General features: G+C 42.3%; 1 protein-coding gene across 5 annotated transcripts in view; it reads right to left on the bottom strand.

Annotated features, from left to right (window-relative positions):
• A1CF (APOBEC1 complementation factor) overlaps positions 1-21,387 on the bottom strand; it is a 147,014-nt gene that overhangs the window by 113,088 nt on the left and 12,539 nt on the right. For 3 of the 5 annotated variants that reach the window (XM_029609785.1, XM_029609788.1, XM_029609789.1), the window contains exon 2: positions 20,263-20,436. The exons of the other annotated variants lie outside the window; for them this stretch is intronic. Coding sequence is in view for 1 of the 3 variants with exons in the window: in XM_029609789.1 (XP_029465649.1) it covers positions 20,263-20,271 (9 nt within the window). In the remaining 2 variants the exon portion in view is untranslated. The remainder of the gene's footprint in view (positions 1-20,262; positions 20,437-21,387) is intronic. 5 annotated transcript variants of the gene reach the window in all.

Here is a 21,387-nt window from a genome sequence, read left to right as displayed (position 1 = left end):
CCCTCCCCTCCCCGACTCCACCCCCAATCTAATTTACATGCTATCGCATGTGAAAAGGGGCTTTTCACGTGCGATAGAGGCTTATTGCACGCGATACAGCCGTATCGCATGCAATAAGCCTTTGATAAATGACCCCCCTAAGTTAGCCAACTAACTTTAGGCCTGCCCTAGAGAAGGCCTAAAGTTATCCAGCCATATGTGGATGGATAACTTGCCACTTAACTGGATTTAGTCAAAAGATACCCAGTTAAGTGGCAGCAAACAGGAAAAAAAACACCTCAGGGAATTTCATGGCCAATCCTTCAGCACCCCCCTCCCAACCCAGAAACAGTGAAAGATAAGTACAGGCCTACAGCTTAGTACCTGATTCTCCCCCACCCACAACCCACCAAATATAGAATTGGAGGAGCTGCTACTGCCCCAAGGCTGGTCTTCCCTACCCCATTTTTTTAAATTGCAAATTATGATCCCTCTTACTTCCCTCCTCATCCCCTCCTACCCACAACTTCTTTTGCATCCTCTCAGCACCCCCCCCCCCCCCGCCTCCAGACTCCCCTTGGGATCTGCTAAACCAGCTTCCAGTGCATCCGACATACCAGCCTCCAGTGCATCTGACATACCAGCTTCCAGTGCATCCAGTGTTACTTCGACAGAGATTCTTCTGCCAGCAAACCTGGTGGCTTATGCTTCCAGCACTGGTGTCAGAGCAACCCTGGAAGCATAGGAAGTGAGTAAGTCAAGACCTAGCTCCCGACTGGGGTTTAGGAGATCCGAGGGAGGGGAGGCAGTGACTACCCTAGATAAAGGCCTGTTTCTAATTTCCTCATGAGAGACTCTTCAGGAAATTAAAAAGTCATGGGATAGGAAGTGTCCTATTTATTTATTTATGTATTTACAATATTTATACACCACACAATCCAATGTTCTAAGCAGCTTACAGGAAAAACACATAATTAATATAAAACACCATTTGCTATGTAGAGAATGCAGTGGATTCCTACTAAAAGGATTGTTCCATTGTCACGGGGGAACAGCGATAGCATTACTGTGGGTCTTAGCTCCCCCATGTGAGAGCTTGAGATGGGGAACTCCCAGCATATCTAAACCCCTGCCACCATGTTAAGGTGAGGCATTTTTTGTTGATCTTCCAGGGTGGGGGTGGGGGGGGGGGGGGTGGAGACCTGCCCCTTTACTGCTTCCTTATGGTTTATTTTTCTAGGGAAGGACTCTGGGGTCTCTAGGATTGAGACCCAGATAAAGTGAAGAAGACAGGGTGCATTTCTCTATTTTTACTATGCTTGTTGGAAACCTTTCTTTTGTGAGGAGGAAGGTTTTCCACCCTTCCTGCCTTGTTTTCTTCCCCCCCCCTTTTTTTTTTTTTTAAAGAACTTTCTTTTGATAAGTTTTTGAGTACCCTAGGGCCTCAGTTTTCTGGAGGGAGTTGTGTCTTTCACTGAGAGAAAACCAAAGGACTATCTGTGTCCTCATGGAGGAATGAATCTTCAGACATTCCCAGGGAGAAGGAGTAAATGACGCGGGAAGACCAGTGGCACCTCTCAGCCATATCCACGACCATCTCAATGAGATCTTCGATGGAAGAGAGAAGCATGGGCAGCTCAAGAAAATCTGCTGCCTGAGGCAAGGGATGAGATGGCGTCCCCGCCAAGGGGTCAAATTACTGAGGAGGCTGGGGAAGAGGGTCCCACCTGGAGTCTGCCCATTTGGTAATTTGAAATGCTGGGGAAAGGGGGGAAAGCAGGGATCAGGGTTCCCAGAAACGATGAGGATAAAGTGTTAGTGATAATATTTCTAGGGAACTGGTAAGCCTTCCACACTCCCAGGAACCCTACCAACTGGCACATGCAAGAGTATTAGGTGTCCTAAGTCTGTGGTCCCCAACCCTGTCCTGGGAGCCCCCCAGCCAGTCGGGTTTTCAGGATATCCACAATGAATATGCATGAGATAAAATTTGCATGCACTGCCTCCATAACATGCAAATTTTCTCTCATGCATATTCACTGTGGATATCCTGAAAACCCGAATGGCTGGGGGGGGCCCCAGGACAGAGTTGGAGACCACTGTGCTAAGTGAGCCTTGCGTTACCACCCCTCTTCCCTGCACACAATTAAAAATTATGCACTCATTTTAAAGTGTCTTATTAACCACTTCCCCAATGCAAAAGGGGAGATTTTACATGAGAAAGGGCATTCAGTCTTCTGAGATAAAAATATCATTTATAACATGTATATTATATTTACATGCATTGCTGTGTCATCCAGAAAACCCTGCAAAAAATACACTTGGAATCCATATGGTATTAAGTCTACTGTAAAGCGTGTTGGCTAGACCTCAAGATAGACATGAGAAAACTGAATAATGATTACAATATAGTAAAACAGCACTAAATTCCAGCACTCAAACAATAACAGCCCTACCTGTGAAAAGCAACACTACAAATATTACAACAGGTCCTACAACTCAGTACACTTCCTATTAGGAAAACAGAACAAGCCAGGCTGCTATAGATCCCTACATAGAAAATACATGCTAGCAGAATACCTCACATTGGTCACAAATTCATAACATAGATAGACTCTCACCATAGAGAAACAGACTATAAAGAATAAATAGAATCAGGTAGACAAAAACTGAATTGGGAACCGAAACAAGCCAGGCTCTGTATGCAGTTCGACAATAGAAAAAAAATATATAACTATTCCATGCTAAACACTAAATAAATCAAGAAATAGAAAACATCGACCATACCAATAAAATAGAACAATATCCAATAATTAAAAATGCATATCACGAAATTTAAAAAATATACCAAATACTAATAAAATATTTCAAAACAGCAGACACATCAAATAACATCCAATTATTTAAAACTAATAGGGATAATAAAAAATCCTCCACTGTCCATACTTTGAAATTGTTGATTTCCAGCCACCCTGAGATTGTCCTAGAGTAGTTGGGGAGGGGGAGGAGGCGATGGCACAGACTTTTTCCTTTTTTCTCATACACATACTCTGACACACATTCTCTCTCTCACACACATTCTAATATACATGTTCTTTCTCATGCACATTCCCTCACACATACATCCACATGCTCATTCCCTGATACTCTCCTCTCAACACATGCACAAGCTCTCACACACTCAGTGACTCACACACACACTCACACACACACACACACACACACACACACACACAGGCCCTCCTTCCTTCTCTCTCATACATACAAGTCCTCCCCTCCCTTTCTCTCATACATACACTCATGCAGCACACACACAGGTCCTCCCTCTCTCTCTGTCATACACACATACACACACACACACACACACAATTTTTCAGGATACAGCAAGGGAGGGATGTAAGCACAAAGTGGAGCAGCAGCCAGCAGCACAAGGACCCATGCACCTTTATTTTGCTGAGGGGAATACAGCAATGTGTACAGCCAGCAGATAGCAGTCAAGCAACTTTACTTTTAGGCTGCAGCGGTGGTATTACAGCCCTCAGGGGACTCCCTTAGTTTGCAAATACTCGGACTCGGAGGGAAACAGCAGGTGCGGCATAACTACTTATCTTTAGTTTAGAAAAAAGAGAGATGCAGCTGTACCGCGTGGGTCTCAGATGAGGTCACAGCGGTTCACAAAGACAGTGCGAAGCGGCAGGCTGATACCTTGGCTGTGGGAGTCACAGCAGCAGAGGAAATTAAACAGAACAGGAAGAGAGTCAAACTTAAGCCCGAGCCCTGAGGACAGGTAGGGAGGCAGCAGCAGCTGTCTAGCAAACAATTGAGACCTGACTTGAGAGGGAAAAGGAAGGGAAGAGCAGGCCGGGGGAAAATAAAGGACACCCAAACTTCGAAGCAGTGGTGGCAGAAAAGTGTCCAAGGCTCCTTGCAGTCCAGGCCAAGCGAGCATGCATCTCTTGCCACCTGCTCCTGTGCCAAAAAAATTAGAGTGCAGCCACTGCCACTGATTGGCTGCTGGCCTTGCTTGACTGGTTTTATAGGACAATGTACAAGAAGCCACAAAACTGAGTAGTTTACCACCCTACTGCCAGCCCGCCGAGGATTCTCGCTTCTGCCTGCAGGAGGGTGGGAACCCTGCGGGCAGCTCACTGAAGCCATGCTGCTGTTTTTGGTCTGAATACAGGGTGAGGTGACTGCAGCAGGAGAATTGTAGGGGCACTTTTTGTCGCCTTACAATTTTTCCACCGAGGCCACTGCTTACCCTGCCTCATGGTAGAATTGCCCCTGAAGAGAAGCATAAAGGTACTACCTAGATCTGTACCAAAGGGAGGAGGAGAATATGGAGTAAGTGCAATAAACGTATACAAAATGAGATTTGAAACTAGCAGAAATGCAGTGACAAATTTGCTGAAGTTAGCAGTCAGTTCATAAAGGGGCTTCTCTTTAACCAGCTGCTATGCAAAGAATAAAGTAATGCAATACTCAGGATCGAATGTGGTCCGTGTCCTGAGAGTCATTGGCGTTAAAGCCTAAAAGCTTCTTTAAAAAGAATAGTTGCTTTTGAAGGTGGTTACTACATGGTTTGTTCTATAACTGCTCAGGCAAGAAATTCCACAATAGGGGGCCAGCTGTCAATATCTGTTTACAATAGCCTACAAGCTGAACCGAGCACATAGTACCAATGTTAGGATGACAGCAGCCAATGGACCTTAGTTTTCTAGTTGGTCTGTAGATTTTCAGAAGCAAACTGATACATAATGGTGTATAATTACTAAGCATGTTAAAGTGAATTTTAGAAGCAGCATGCATGCAAAGATTAGCATGTGCACACAATAAATAGCTGCTGCACGAATATTCCAAATCTTATAAAATGCTTGTATATTTACTTTTGTATGCAAATATACATGGTTAAGAAAAGAGGCAGTCTAGGGGCGGTCCCGGGAGGGACGAACTCATGCACTTGTAAGCTGCTATTTTAAAAGACACGCACGTGCCTACCTTTTCCAACAAACTTGCGTATGTTTATACCTGCTTATTATCTGGTGCAAGTGATAGTAAACGTGTTTATCATGTACTACTGAGTGGGGAACAGGTCTGGGTAAACTGGGAGGAGTTCAGGCTGAAAAACCAGGAGGGTTTCAATGGCCCAGAGAAGGATTTGGTGAATTGATGGCTTAATTGATAAAACTGGTAATTTCCTTGACACACGCATGTTATAAGTTGATCAAGGTATGCATGCAAATCAGGACTTGTGCGAGTAAATCCTCGTTTATTTTCACGTGTAAATTATTTGGGCAAATATGTTTTAAAAAGGTGGGTAAAGTACTCATGTTCAATGTATTGAAATAAGTGGTTTCAATGCATATTATGTATTCGTGCTTAGGCCTACATACATTTATTTTTATTTTATTATTTATTTTTATATATCGACATTCGATTTGACATATCACATCGGTTTACATTCAGGTAATGTACAGTAGGTATTTTCCTATCCCCAGAGGGCTTACAATCTAAGTTTGTACCTGAGGCAATGGAGGGTAAAGTGACTTGCCCAAGGTCACAAGGAGCAAGCATATGCATAATTTATTATATGCACATATATGAAATGTACATGTTATAAAATAATATAATATAATCTACACACCTGTGTACAAAAAACAAAGAAGGAACGCTACTGCACGCATTCAATCAAATCAGACAAACGAATGTGCAGAAAAATTCAAAGTCCACACATGATTTGAAATGAAGAAAACTATTATTTTAAAACGGCAAACTCCACAGTGTTGTACAATGCAAAGGTTGAAATTTCACTCCCAGTGACGCTGTCTGTGAAAATTACTACAGAAAAATTAAAACACTGTCTTGTCCCTCCCGACTCAGCCTCGCGGTGAAACACGGGTCCGTGTCGGGGGACCCCCCTTCTTGAACCTTTGCATTGTACAACACTGTGGAGTTTGCCGTTTTAAAATAATAATTTTCTTCATTTCAAATCATGTGTGGACTTTGAATTTTTCTGCACATTCACACCTGTGTACACACATACATGGTTGTGCGCAGGCATGTTTCAGTTATCCTGTTTGTGTATTAGCATTAGAATTTTAAACTTTATCCACCATTGGCCTGGCAGCCAGAGTGCAGATTGGTAACTGGTTAAAAGATAGGAAAAAGTCAGCTTTTTCTAGTGGAAAAATTTAAACAGTATAGTGCCCACAGTTCTGTTCTAGGACATGAGCTGTTGAACGTATTCATAAATGATCTGGAAAAGGTAATGAATATAATTTGCAATTGTTAAAACACAAGTGGATTGTGAAGAATTGCAGGACAATCTTGTGTGACTTGGGGCATCTAAGTGGCAGATGAATTTAATATGGAGAAGTGCAAAATGATGCACATAGGGAAAAATGACCCTAAAAAATATAGATACATAATGCTGAGGTCCATATTAGGGATCACTACAAACTTAGGGCCTGATTTACTAAGCATTTTTTCCATAGAAAAAAATGAGAGAAAATCTTTAGGGGCCGGTATTCAAATATTTACAGCTATGTAAGTTAGCCGGATAAGATTAATCCGGCTAATTTACAAGGGATATTCAACAGCACTGCAATCCACTGAATATGCCTGGATAAATATTAAAGTTAGCTGGATAAGCTTATCCAGCTAACTTTAGGCCTGCTATGGGCCATGTCTAACATTATTATTAATATAATTAATTTAAATCATTTCATTTTGAAAATGACCCAAAACAAAAGAAGAAATTATGTCTCATTTCCTATTTTGTTTCTCTCGAATGCACATTTGAACAAAATTTAGTTAGAATTTCATTCCATTTTAAAAATTGGGAAAAAAAGTAGTCACCTGTCAGGCCTAGGTCTAGGCCCAAAGCTGGGGCCTCATGTGGGGAATAGGCCATAATCCAAAGCAGGGGCCTTGGCCTATACCTGAGTGTGATGCTGGCACCTTGGCCTCAGCCTCACATAAGCATAAGCCACAGCCCAGCGCAGGGGCAGTGATCTATGTCCATGTGCAATGCTAGCATCTCAACCTAAGCCCTGGCCAGATGCCAGGGCCTTGGCCAAGACCTAAGCAAAGGCCCAGACTCAGGAATTTTCCCTGGCCCCACTTACATTATCCGACGCCACATCCAGGCCCAGATCCTCAAGAGCACAGTTGCCAGAGGGCAAAAGAGCTGCTGAGCCAGCTTCTGGAGTCGGTGGGGGGGGGAGAGGCGTTGGTGGCCCCACAAATCAGAACAAAACAAAATCACCAATGTTGTCCCCTGCCCATGTGCAGTCAGGAGCAGAGTACCCCACAGAGCTGCAAGAGGCAGCATCAGCCTCCCAGCCCCGGAAATCAGAAGGAGCATACCCGCCAAGCAGTGTCAGTCTCCTCCGCTACATTTAGGGAGAGCCTGAGCTGCAAGCTGAAAAAACAAACATTGGCCTCTCACCCCACCCCTGCAGTCAGAAGACGTACAGCCCGCAGAGCTGCATCGCCTTCCCACCTTGCCTCGGCAGTCAGAATGAGCGCCACCCACAGAGCTACAAAAACCAACATCCACTTTCCACCCCCAGTAGTCAGGAGGCGCCAGCCCACAAAGTAGCATCTTCCTCCATCACTTCCCCTGAATTTAGGAAGAGTGTGGCCCTCAGATTGAAAAAAAGAAAAAGGCCTCCCATTCTGCTCCTGCAGTCAGTAGAAGCAGCATCTGCAGAGAGAAAGAGAGAGAAGGAAGGAGCATGTGTGCATGTGTGTGTGTGTGAGAGAAGGAGAGAGAGAGAGCAAAGCAGTAAGGCACCATTTTTATGTGTGAGCATGTGAGAGCGAGCAACTGAGCATGTATGTGTATGATTGAGCATGTGAGAGCAAATGGGCATGTGTGTGTGTATGATTGAACATATGTGAGAGAGAATGGAGAATGTGTTTGTGTCTGATTGAATATGAGAGTGAGCGGAGCATGTGTGAGTATATTTATTGAATATGTGAGACAGCAAACAAGCATTTGTTTGTGTGTATGACTGAGCATGTGAGAGAGCGAACGAGCATGTGTGTATGATTCAGCATGCGTGAAAGAGAGCAATCATATGTGTGTGTGTGTGTGAATGTGCATATGAGAGAGCGAGAAAGCAAATGAACATATCTGTGTATGTGTATATAATTGTGTATGTAAAAGAGAAAACAATTGTGTGTGTATATGATTATGCAGGTGAGAGAGCGAACAAGCATGTGTGTGATTGTGCATATGAGAGAGAGCAAACAAGCTTGTGTGTGTGTGTATGATTGACCATGTGAGAGTGAGAGAGAAAATGAGAATGTGTGTGTTAGAGAGATGGGAGAACGTTTGTGTGCAACAACCCCCCCCCCCCACCCGCTAATCCATAATAATCTCAAGGTATCTGGAAATCAATAATTCACAGGAATGGAAAGCAGGGGATTTATTTTTAATTATTGGGTGTTATTTAATGTATCTGTTGTTTTGAAATATTTTATTGCTATTTAGAAAAGTTTTACGAGTTTTTAATTATTGGATGCAGTTATATTTGTCAACTGTTTTGAAATATTTCTTTTTATTAGTATGGTTTAACTATTATGATTAATGTTTTATAATTTTTTATTTTATTGTTTGATGTTTTATGAGGAATAGTGATGTTTCTGTTTTTCCCTTGTTGTACTGCATACAGAGCCTGGCTTTCTGAGATTTCCAGTTAAATTTTTGTTTGCATGTTTCTATTTACACTTTTATGGTTTCTTTATTCTGTATTTAGTGAGGACTGTCTGTATTCTGCACATGTGATAGAGGTGAGGCATTTCTGTGTAGGGGTCTATAGCAGCCTGGCTTGTTTTGATTTCCTAAAAGGTAAATGGTGTTTTAGATCCTGGTGTAATATTTACAGTGTTACCTTTTCATAAGTAGGATTGTTACTGTTTGAGGGCTGGCAGATAGGGCTGTTTTGGTATGGGAGGTTTACAATATTGTAAGTGCAATTTGGTTTACTCATGGCTTTCCCAGGGCTAAACCCACACTCAATACATGTTACAATAGGTCTAATACCATATGAGTTCCAAGTGTCTCTTTTTATTTATTTTTTGCAGGGTTTCTGGTTGGCACCACAGCAGTGCACATAAATATAATATACATTCTTTAAGTGATATTTTTACTTCATAAATTCTTTTCTCATGTAAAATCCATTATTATAAATGCATAATTTTGAATTGTGTATGGGGAGGGTGCAACCGTGGAGGAGGTGGGTGCAAAGTTGTACGGTTCGCCTAGGACATGGATGGCCAACTCCAGTCCTTGTCAACCACAAACAGGCCAAGTTTTCAGGATATCCACAATGAATATGCATGAGATAGATTTTCATGCACTGCCTCCATTGTATGCAAATGTATCTCATGCATATTCATTGTGGATATCCTGAAAACCTGGCCTGTTTGAGGCTCTCAAGGACTGGAGGTGGCCACCCCTGACCTAGGGTGCTTAATATCCATATACTGGTCCTAGGGAATAGTAGAAGGTATAAATGGTTGAAAGACAACTATGGAAGATGAGAGAGGGGGGAGGGGAAGAAGGAGGTTTCAGAGCTGAGGGGGTTTCAAGAGTACAAGAAAAGATGCAGTTTTTGAAGGGAAGGGCAAGGGGGCCAGACAGCTGGAGATGGTAAAAGGAGCAATTCAGTGACGGGGAAGATGGAGGACTGAGAGGGGGGCAATAAAGGGAAGAGATAGGGAGATGCAGAATTGGCACAGAGAACTGGAGGAAGAGAAGGAGGATGAAATCTAGATGAGTGAATAGAGTGGCAGAGATAAAGAGAAGGAAGAAAAAGGAGAAGGAAAGATTGATAATAGATAGAGGTATAGGGGAGGAACTGAAGAAGACCAGGAAAGGAGAGATGAAAATGAACAGGAGTTAAGAGACCAAGAAGAGGAAAGCAGTATATAGAGATGAGGACCAAAGTGATTAGAAAAATAAAACATCCAGACAGCATGGGCAGAAAAAAACATTTTATATTCAGTTTAGTGAATGGAATATGTAGCTCATTAATAAATAATTTATTTTGCACAATACAGGAGGCAATGTATTTCTATTTCTGTTTCTCTGGTGTGTGTTGCATGGGAAGCAGAGTCTGGCTTCTTGGAGTTTTCAGTTCACTTTTTGAATGAAGGCTCATTGTGTCAGGATCACTGTACTGGTTCCGATTGAGCTGGAAGCCCAGAGAAGCTGGGTCAAAATAAAAGTGAAAAAGAAAGCCCCCTCCATTTAACAGAGTGTGCCAGCTTTTGATGTAGTATGTAGTATTCATGGTGAGGGCAACATTTTTTACTTGGCCATAGATGCCAAATGGCCTGACTACGGCTCTGATTATTATACATTTGTATTAAAAAAGTGAAGCACTGGACTGGGAGTCAGAAGATCCCATAAGATGTCAAGGACAGATTGTGCTATATTTATTTATTTATTTTTAATGATTTGTATTCCACTAATCCACAAATCTTGGTAAATAAGAACATTACATACATAATCATGAACAAAATATCAACATATATATTATTGTATTTTTGGCCTAGGAACATCCTTTGGCTCTTTTGGACTTCAATGCCATGGCTGTCATTCCAGCTGTGAAAGTAAGCTCCTGTAGAGCTGCTGTCATCGCCCAGGACACATCATGAGAGAGGGAACCCACCCCCATCTGGCACCATAAGCCTCTATTTGCAACTACTGGAGGGGGAGAGATTCACCTACTTTTATAACTCCCTCTTAGCCCAGCTTTTATGGTAACAGTCAGCTCAGTGTGCTGCAGCAGTCAAAAAAGCAAACAGAATGTCGGGAATTATTAGAAAGGGAATGGTGAATAAAACAGAAAATGTTATAATGCCTCTGTAACGCTTCATGGTGAGACCATACCTTGAATACTGTGTACAATTCTGGTCGCCACATCTCAAAAAAGATATAGTTGTGATGGAGAAGGTACAGAGAAGGGTGATCAAAATGATAAAGGGGATGGAACTGCTCCCCTATGAGGAAAGACTAAAGAGGTTAGGACTTTTCAGCTTGGAGAAGAGACGGCTGAGGGGAGTTATGATAGAGGTGTTTAAAATCATGAGATGTCTAGAACGGGTAAATGTGAATCAGTTATTTACTCTTTTGGAATATAGAAGGACTAGGGCGCACTCCATGAAGTTAGCATATAGCACATTTAAAACTAATCAGAGAAAATTCTTTTTCACTCAATGCACAATTAAACTCTGGAATTTGTTGCCAGGGGATGTGGTTTGTGCAGTTAGTGTTGCTGGGTTTAAAAAAGGTTTGGATAAGTTCTTGGAGAAGTCCATTACCTGCTATTAATCAAGTTGACTTAGAAAATAGCCACTACTATTATTAGCATCAATAACATGGGATAGACTTAGTTTTTGGGTACTTGCCAGGTTCTTATGGCCTGGATTGGCCACTGTTGGAAACAGGATGCTGGGCTTGATGGACCCTTGGTCTGACCCAGTATGGCATGTTCTTATGTTCTTAGTCCTTGGCCAGGAGATAAGACTGTGGCTGCCTCTACCGCATGGTATGCATACACTCTTATGTGGGCCATAGAAATAATCATGAAACAATGGCTGGGGCTCCATCTCTCCCCAGGGTTGAAAATGTTGCCTTTGCTGCATCCCTACCCAGACCCCGGGAATCAACCCCTCATTCTCTGCATGACACCCTTAGCCCTGAGCCATGGGGGTGGATGTACCAAAGCTGTTGCTCCAGTGCAAAATAATCTACTTATTTATTTATGAAAATATCCCAGTTTTCTCAATCAGAAAATTGCAAAGACAAACTGGAGAGAAGCTGACAGTTTGATACATCTGCTTGTTAATTTCCAATCCTGACATTGCCCTATACTTCTTTGACGGCGGGCAAGGCATTTTATTTTACAGTTCCTTAGTTTATCCAAATACATTTGAATATTAATACAATTCTTCCTCATTTTACTATCAGACAAGCAGTATGTAAGTCACTTTGCATATTCATCCACTCAGGAAAAGTCTGGTTGCAAGCTGGATAAGTTACAACTTTTCCAGCTAAATGATGGCTTCTGAATATCTGCCCATGTTCAGCAGCCACCACTTAGCTGTATAACTACTTATTCAACTAAATAGCCGGCTAAGTGGTGGGCAGGATGGTGGCGTAACTGGGAGGAGCTACTCATCTGGCTAATTTAGTTGGATAAGTAACAATATTTAGATTCATCTGGTTAAATTAGCTGGATAAGTTAGACCTGATCTAAAGTTAGCCGATAAACGTATCCAGCTAGTTAAAATGTTACCTGGGTATATTCAGTGGCACTAAGTTAGTCGGATATGTTTATCTGGCTAACTTCCCTAGCCAGCTATCATTTAGGTATAGGCCTCTATAATTATAAAACTGTATGTGATTTTGGATGAATCAAAGACTGGGCATAGGAACATTATTATTAGTGTGTTAATATTAATGAAATAGAAGGGAAGAGGCAGTAAAAGGACTTTTTAATAAAGACTCCAATATATAATGCAAGATTACACTTCAGGAATGGCTGGATTCAGACAGAAATAATTTTACCAAACAATTACTTTTTCATAACACATTGAAAGTGATGCAGTCTTCTGACTGGGGTGGTCTGCAGTGTTGATTTATCAACAATTTTAAGGCAACACAGGCTTCCAGCAGCAGCTACTGAGAAAACACCACCATATCAACAATTGGGCTGAAGATAGCCTCTGTCAGCAGTGCAGGCTGGCAGTCCATAATTCCTGCCGTGTTGATCTGTAGCTGCTGTTGTTTGATTAGGTACATATGGTTACGTTTACCAATGTGGAAGAACAAAAAGAGATGCTTAAAACAACATGTGAAACAATCAGTTTTAATCTTGAACTCCAGTTTAAACCTTATGATAAATTTCCACTGCTTGTTCTCACCCTACATGGTTTTTTTTTATGTATACCTGTTGCTAGGGCAATTTTTAAGTTACTGTATCTACTTCTGATCCATCAGTTCCTTTCTCGTTCTCACAGTTGATTTACAAATGCCAGAAACAATGCATCATTCCTGGTGTAGGCTGACCAGGTTAGCAGAACATATGCAGTATCCATGGTGCAACATCAGAGATATTTTTCCCATTTCAATGAATCCATGATGGTACTAATGAAAAGGTTCAACTAGTGCTCAGAGTATTGCCATGCTATAAAATATATTTAATTCCCTTTCACAGGGCACTCCCTATAATTAGACAAGGGGATACTTTCAGAAGATGCAGAGTAGGGTTAAAATATTGGCTGCAACTCCAGCTCAGGATTCAAATGCTGCAAGGCCCAAGGGGATCACTCACAGTCATGCAATAAAAGTCATCATATGATGGGTGTTGTTCCAAAGCAAAAATAGATTTCACTGATCAAAATGTAGACAGTGAACTACTAAAATTAGAAATCAGCAGTACAGAAGTACAAAAATTATAGCAAAACATTTCTCTCACAGTCCGTCTACAAAAGAAACACAGTACAGTTCCTTAGACTGCTGGCAGAAAAACAAGGATTTCTTTTGGCTCCTACTAGGCCTCTTGCCCTTTGAAACCTATGATCAGGGAGAATCAGGGTCTAAGTCCTAGAAACTGGCTCGACAGATAGCCAGGTCAAAGTGAAAAGATAATAAAAGATAAAGAGGTTGTAGATTCAAGCAAGTTAATTGAAAACAGTGTGGGAATTCCAAAAAGAGAGCACGAGAAAGGGAGAGGAGAGGAAGGAGAGCATAAGGTTGGCGTGGTTACATGTGGATGAGCTCCGACTGGGCGAGTGCTGTCGGTAACATGGTGAAGATTTTCAGCAGGCTTTAAGTAAAAGTTGCTTGCCACTTTGAACTCTGAGAAGGGGAAGGTGTGACTTGAACCCTCTTCCTGGTAATTGCTTTAGTGTGATCTCCACCTGGACAGTCTGCCTAGCAGAGAGAGGCACTTTCCTGAGACAGACAAGAGGATCCAAGTCACAGGCACATGCCCATGGAAGACCAGAGACCAGACCCACAGCTATAAGACAATGCAGACGTGTATTAACTAGATTAATTAGGGAGATCACTTAAGTCCCACACAAAGATTTCGCATGCACAGATTAGGTGATAATTTTCAGTATCCATATGGATACATTTTCAAAACCTTAGGGGGTCATTTTTCAAAATGCATTGGGCCGTTATTGTGTACGTTAGGGCCTTATCAAGGTGATGTAATTTAAATGAGGGAAAGGGGTGGGGTGTGGGTGGGATTAAAAAAACTTTGAGTCGGGCTTCCGGATAAGATGGCGGCTTGAGAGATACGCTCATAAGATCGCTGCGAAAATTTCTAAAAAACCTTTTCCAAAAATCCTATTATGCCTCCGAAACGTAAGGGGAAGGTGAGGGTTTTCCCCATGGAACCCATCCCTTCCCCTATCCAACAGGAAATTATATGCTTCTTGTCTGCACCTACCCATCCAGGAGCCGAGGATCCCGCTGGGCAAGGGAGTGAGGGAGAGCCCCCTGCGCCCTTGGAGGAGGCGTCGCTGAGTCCAGATCAGAGGAGGCCACCGGCGCATAGAGATGACGGAGGAGCTGGAGATGTTGACCCGAGAAGTGCTTTTGCTTCCGGGACCGCTTCTGCATTGGAGGGGAGTTCTAGCCCTGTTACCCCGAGGATGAACGCAGCAACGGCCGTGGGTAACAACTTGGAGACCGTTAATGAGGCGGAGACAGCAGCGGGAGAGTCGAGGCTGCTGATACAACCTGCCAGGGAGATCGCTGCGAATACCCCACTGCAAGTTGAAGCAGGTAGGGGAGAAACCAGCGAAGTCAATGGAGTATGGGGCTCTCCCCCCCCCCCACCCTCCCTAATCCTGCCAGTGTGACCCTACAAGGACTCTGGGACTTGGTCGTAGGGTTTAGGCAGGAGACTAAAAATGCTTTTCAAGTGTTAAACCAAGCCAACATTAAACAATACCAGGAACTGGCTGCTTTAGAACAAAAAGTGATAGAAACTGATAGGAGGGTTGTACTACTGGAAAAGGAGACCGAAAAGATGAATGAGTTTAAGGCTGCTGTTGCTAAAGACCGTATAAGAATGGACAGACGGATGGAATCACTCGAGAATAACTCAAAAAGTGGAGAGACTCCATTTGTCACTCTAAAAAATTTTTTTCTGAAATTTTGGAGTTTTCAGATAGTGATATGCCTATGGTTAATTCTTGTTTTTTTCTTGCCAATTTCAAATAATAGGTCAAATGAACCTTTTCAGGGAAATTTGACCAATTTCCTGGAGAATTCAAAACAAATGGTGATTGACAAAGGTACTTTGTTAATCTCATTGGTTTCAAACTATGAAGTAAACAAGATAATGAAAGTATATTTTAGAAAATACCCAGTTGCATATTATGATTCAAATATAAAAAGTTTCCCAGACTTGGCCTTAGCAACGCAACAAAGGAGGAAACAGTTTCTTAATTTGCGTTCTGAAGTAATTGCCTTAGGATACACCTTTCTGTTACGTTTCCCTTGCAAATGCTTAGTTAAAACAAGAGATGAATGTAATATTTTTTTTACACCGGAACAATTGGCTGGTTTTATTGAGTTAAAGAAACAACCTACGTCAACCCCAGAGTCTTAATTAAGTAGTATTAGGTGTACCAAGCCGAAGATTTCTTAACCCTTTTATATATGTTTTTTCTTTGAATGTTTAAAATTCTCCCTTATTCTGTCCCAATAGATCTACGGAATTAGAGTAGCTAAATGTATGATGGAAAGAGTCAACATATTTACACTAAGGTTTTCTTTTATTACTTGTTGAAATGATTTCTAATAATGGCATCTGTGATTTCTGTTATAAATCTCTTGATTTGTAATAATTATGAAAAGTTATAAATAAAGAATTAAAAAACAAAAAACAAAAAACTTTGAGGGCCGCTTGCGCTGTGGGCGATAATGTTTTATCCATTATCGCTGGTGGTATCACCGGAAATAGCTACACCTTTTGCAGGGGCGCTATGGGGTGATAGTGTGTGCCGTGGCTGCAACCATGGCGGGTGAAAATGCACCACTGCAATGCGGGCGGCTGCACACTATTGCCCCCCCCGCCCCTTTTCTAGCCGCAGCTCTTCATTCTGCTATATTTATAGCGAAGTGAAAAATCCTACGGAGGGTCAGGAGCTATGTGGATGGAATGGCTGAATCTGCCTAAGTGGATTTTCAGCCAGCTAAAAATCTGCACATAATTTCACAGGTATTCCTGGGCTTTAACTTGGTTGGGGGAGAAAAGTTTAAAAAATGAGCAGATGGAGACAGCACACATATTTTTTGCCTGTAATCTATGTTTTTACCCATGTTGATCCCAACAGCCTTTAAAATTGAACTCTAAAGAATCAAACTGACTTGATCTGTAGATATGTAAAATGAAATGTCTGTATACCTCTTTGCTTATTTGCAAAGCGCCTAGGTGCACAGAACTGAATCATCACAGGATACTATGTTTGCTGTTCTCAGCAGGAAAAACTCCTGGCAAATTCTCTAGGTCCAGATGTGATAGTGAGAAGGATGGGGACTGGGTAGGAGCAGACCTTTAAGCTTGAGAAGTACAAGTGATAACCTCCTTCTGCTGCCGCTTTCCCAGCACCCAGATGCTCACTGCAGATGATTCTGATGCTCACTGCTGCCTTATGTCTTGGGGGAAGGGATTCTTTGCAGCAGCCCACATGAGCAATTGCATGGATGGTTGGGGTTGGGTGGGAGGGGAGAAGAGTGTTGGAAGCATCCAACCCATGATTTCCTTCCTTGGACACCCACTTTCCCAGTGCCTGCAGCACGTCCTAGTCAACCCCAGATGAATCTGAATGTCAGATGATATCATCAGCCTGGACAGGGAGGCCACAAGGAGCCAAGGCCATGAGGGATGCAAGACTGAAGGTTTGCCTAGAGTGCCTGTTACCCTTGCATTGGCCCTGGACAAATGAGCTCTAGTGGAAGGGCTGTTGTAGGGGCAGGGTGCACTCTCTGGCCCAGATACTGCAACAAATACAAATGCAGAAGACATTCCAGGGACTGTGGAAGAGGAAAATGAGATCTTCTCCCTGAAGTCCAGTGCAGCTTTCAGCAGGTCTTTTCTCCTAAGCCCTTCAAGCTGTCATGATAAAGGTTGGAGGAATGAGGCAATAGCAATTTTACTTATGAAGGGTATTCATGCATTGCTGCTTGCAGCTAAATATGATGGTGCAGGCACAGTTTGTTTCAGATGTTCAAACTCACTATTAAGCAGCATTTTTGTAGGAAATTGGGCACATCAGGACAATTGTATTTGGGAAAATTCAGGGCTCTACCATTGATAGATCATCCGTCTCTGTCTCCTTCTACTGATGCATGATACATGCAAAGATATGGGAATATCATGCAGTTAGGGTCAGGTACCCGATTCTGTCTCTGGTCATCTATAATCAGTTATATTTGGTAGGCCACTTGGTAGGGCTTGGCAAGGAAAGCAGCAGCCAACCACATGTCAGGCCTAGCTTCTTTCACAAAAGCCGTGAATGGAACTATCCCAATCAAGCTTTTGTCATTGACGGATTAACAGTGGGCAGGGTAAAGCAACCTACCCAACCCATGACAAGCAGCTTCCTGTCACACATTCAGAATTTGTACTGTGGGGGACACAGCTTAACAATGGCATAGGCTTTCCTCTTCTTATTCAAAAACAAGCCATGTTGCCACTTACCTTTGCATTCTGACCTGCCCAACCCCATCCAACAGGGAATCAGTTGGAGAGATATCAGTTGCATGCATGACCCACATTAAAATGAGTAGGAAGGCAGGAACAGGGATGCAGAACACAAAGTAAATATAATTATTTTGCTTCACTGCAGGCGTGCCTTTCTAGCAAAGGGTTGCTGAGTTTGTGGGTAATCATTCATGCCACTAGGTGGGTGAGTTAGTGGATAACCTGATGGAAGGCACGTGATAGGATTACATGTGGACTATAAGTGCAATGAATGGTCAGCTGCAGTGTGGTTGGGATTAGACAACTTCATCCATATACCAGCAACACAAACACCCAGATATATTACAGCACAGACATATGGCACTTTGGCAGTAGGGAGATAAGTGTTCTGACATGTGGACTCTTAAGCCCTTTGGTCAAAACCAAACTTTGAGGGCAGTTCTGTTCTTCATGGGATGATGGAACCGCAGAAATCAAAAAGTAGCCTGCAGATACGATGTACTGTCTGCCAATATGCAATAAGGAATGCACACTCATTTTTTTTTTTACTTTGTTTCATATTTTTCTTTTTCAGAGCTTTTTTGTTTATTTTTCATGTTGGAGATTTCTTTTAATGTGTTTTTTTCATTTTTGGGAAATACTGCACACTATTTCCTAATAATAGCAAAATAGTGCAGCAACCCCACTCTGCTCCAGTACATATGCAGGGTGGGATGGGTATCTCCCCTCCAAGCTCAATGAGGCTGCAGTAGTCAGGAGAACAGACTGCGTGCTCTCCTCTGGCTTTTCTAAGAACATAAGAACATGCCATACTCTGTCAGACCAAGGGTCCATCAAGCTCAACATCCTGTTTCCAACAGTGGCCAATCCAGGCCACAAGAATCTGGCAAGTACCCCAAAACTAAGTCTATCTCATGATACTGATGCTAGTAATAGTAGTGGCTATTTTCTAAGTCAACTTGATTAATAGCAGGTAATGGACTTCTCCTCCAAGAACTTATCCAATCCTTTTTTAAACCCATCTATACTAACTGCACCAACCACATCCCCTGGCAACAAATTCTAGAGTTTAATTGTGTGTTGAGTGAAAAAGAACTTTCTCTGATTAGTTTTAAATGTGCTACATGCTAACTTCATAGAGTGCCCCCAGTTTTTCTATTATCTGAAAGATTCACATTTACCTGTTCTAGACCTCTGGTAGTCTCCATTCACACTGTCCATTAAACAAAAGAGTCCATATGCCCCGAAGCTGGTTCCAGGGATGTCACTGAGAAGGCCTTATATTTGGCCTTCCTTTTACTTATTACTTTGGGGATCTAACCTCAACTTTCTACAAAGGTTGGTAAGAAAGCTTCAGTGAAGCTTCAGAAGCAATTCAAGGACCCCCTGCCAACTTGTCTCCTCCACTGGCCGGAACAGGCCCAAAGAGCACGACTGGCTCTTCTTGCTGCTGCTTTTACAGCCTTTCCACCCATCCTATTTTCTGTGGTTACTTAATTCGATTTTACGTATTTCATGATGCTTGTTGCAATAATTGATAATGTTTGTTGCAATCATCCTTTGTAGTCCTTTTCATAATAATCTATTAGGCAATCCTTTTCGCAATAATTTACTTTGCAATAATTTGCAATCTAATGCTCAATACTGTTATTTGCCTGTGTTTTATTACAGCAAAAGCAGGGTACCCAAACCAATGGACATATTGAAAGGCAGAATTGTGATGTCTGGGGGGAATGATCTCACAGGAGCTGCATATCTGGTCACACAGGTTGCTGTTGAAGTAGTGCCTTACTTTGCCTCTGGAAGCTGCAAGGCAAAATTTGGGTATGTTCACACTGGAACAGGTCATCTTAGTTTGTGTTTGAGGGTGGTGCTGCTTTGGGCTACCAGGTGAGCATCTCAGGGCAGCACCCAATATGCCTCTGGTCCAGATACTGCTAGGCCTGAAATGGGTGCAACCATGTCGTAAGGAGCTATTCTAATTTGCGTTTGAGGTAGCTTTCGTCAGACCATTGGAGAAAAACATAGCATGTAGATGGAATATGGAACAAAGAATACTAGTAAGCATTCATATCAGTTTAATTGTAACTTGTGATTCAAATGTGAGTTATCTTCCTCCTTTTGCACACATAATGGAACAGTGAGGTAGACAAAGAATCCCATAATGTTCCGCCTTCCGGTTTATCATTACAGCAGAAGTTTCTTTCCCTCTAATAATTTTTTTCTCCGTTAAAACACAATGGAAGGAAACAGGTCAGCAGGGAATATTCATTATTGCTAGAAATTCACTGTAACAGAGTTATCTGAATGTCTCTAGTGGGATCTTTTCTAAAGTACTGAAAATCACAGAAGATGGTAACCAGTTGTTTATCTCCTTATCATACAACACCAAAAAAGGATAAAGGTTTTGCGTCAGTTTAGCATCATCTGAAAAGTGGAGTCCCTGATGCCAAGTTAAAATAGGTGGTAGTAAATGGAATATAATTAGAAGGAAAAAGAACACTAGTGCCACTCTGTGGTACAGCCCTGATATGTTTACCGGCAGCATGCAGTCAGGTCGCTTCCATTCATCCAAAGGGGCTTCTGTAACTACATTTCATCGTTCTGTACCGTACATCTAATACAAGTCAGGCTTTGAAGAATGCATTGCCAGCTTGTCCAGCTGGTTCAGGAATCCATCGATCCAAACCATGTTATATCACAGTCTTAATAGCTGGACATGAAAGAGAATAAATCCAAAATGTTTTTCAGCATACACTGAAGGATCTATTACGCACATGTTATGTTCTTTTAAGCTTATCTGACCTCTGCCTGCTCTCGGACAGATTTTGATCATTGAGCATGCTCTTTCATCTGCTCCCAAGCTCTGGGCTAGAGAATAGGGAAAAGGGAAAGAAAGCGTGCTTCACTATAACAACATGCTTTCAGTACCCCAAGTAAGATTTTTTTTTTTAAAGTAAAGTAATTGATAGAAAATGAAAGCAGGTTTTTATCTCCAGCCTATCCTTCACTGCAGCATAAGGTACATTTTGTACAATGTTATTTCAAGCATTTATAACAAAATTAAATAAGCCTGTGGAGGAGTAGCCTAGTGGTTAGAGCAGCAGGGTGAGAACCAGAAACGCTATGGTGGTACTGTAATTGTACCTATTTAACTTATTTCTGCACTCAGGGCTGGAAAATGTCTGGGCATTAGGTTGCCCAGGTACTTAAAATGTAGTGCCTTGTAGTTGGCCCAGACTTGAAAGGAACTGCCATGGCTGTGGCTGGCCTGGGTATGAGAGGAGCTGCCATGGCCTAGGGTTACCTCTGACCCTGGGCAACGTGAAAAAGGAGAGGCTGAGAGGAAGGAGAGGGATTATGGAGGGAGAGTACTGGAAGAGAGAGGGGATAGAGCCTGTGGAGAGAAGTGAGGCTGGGGGGGAAGGGGATCAAAGAAAGGCCAAAATACAGTAGAACAACTAAAACAAGATAAGTTAAACTCATGCATATACATGTGTAAAGGGGCGTACAGACCCGTCACTACGATCTACGCTCCACCCACAGGAGGACATATTATGGCTGTAGTGAGTGGTCTGAACCCTGGACTGTGAGTGGACACAATGGTGTAGTCCAGGGTATTAATCGGACAAGCCTGAGAATATTGTGGTTCAGTGAGGAGTTT

Source organism: Rhinatrema bivittatum, chromosome 7, assembly GCF_901001135.1.
Source record: "Rhinatrema bivittatum chromosome 7, aRhiBiv1.1, whole genome shotgun sequence".
NCBI classification, from domain to species: domain Eukaryota; kingdom Metazoa; phylum Chordata; class Amphibia; order Gymnophiona; family Rhinatrematidae; genus Rhinatrema; species Rhinatrema bivittatum.
Note: the sequence above shows the minus strand (reverse complement) of the source record. Positions and strands in the feature narration are given on the sequence as shown.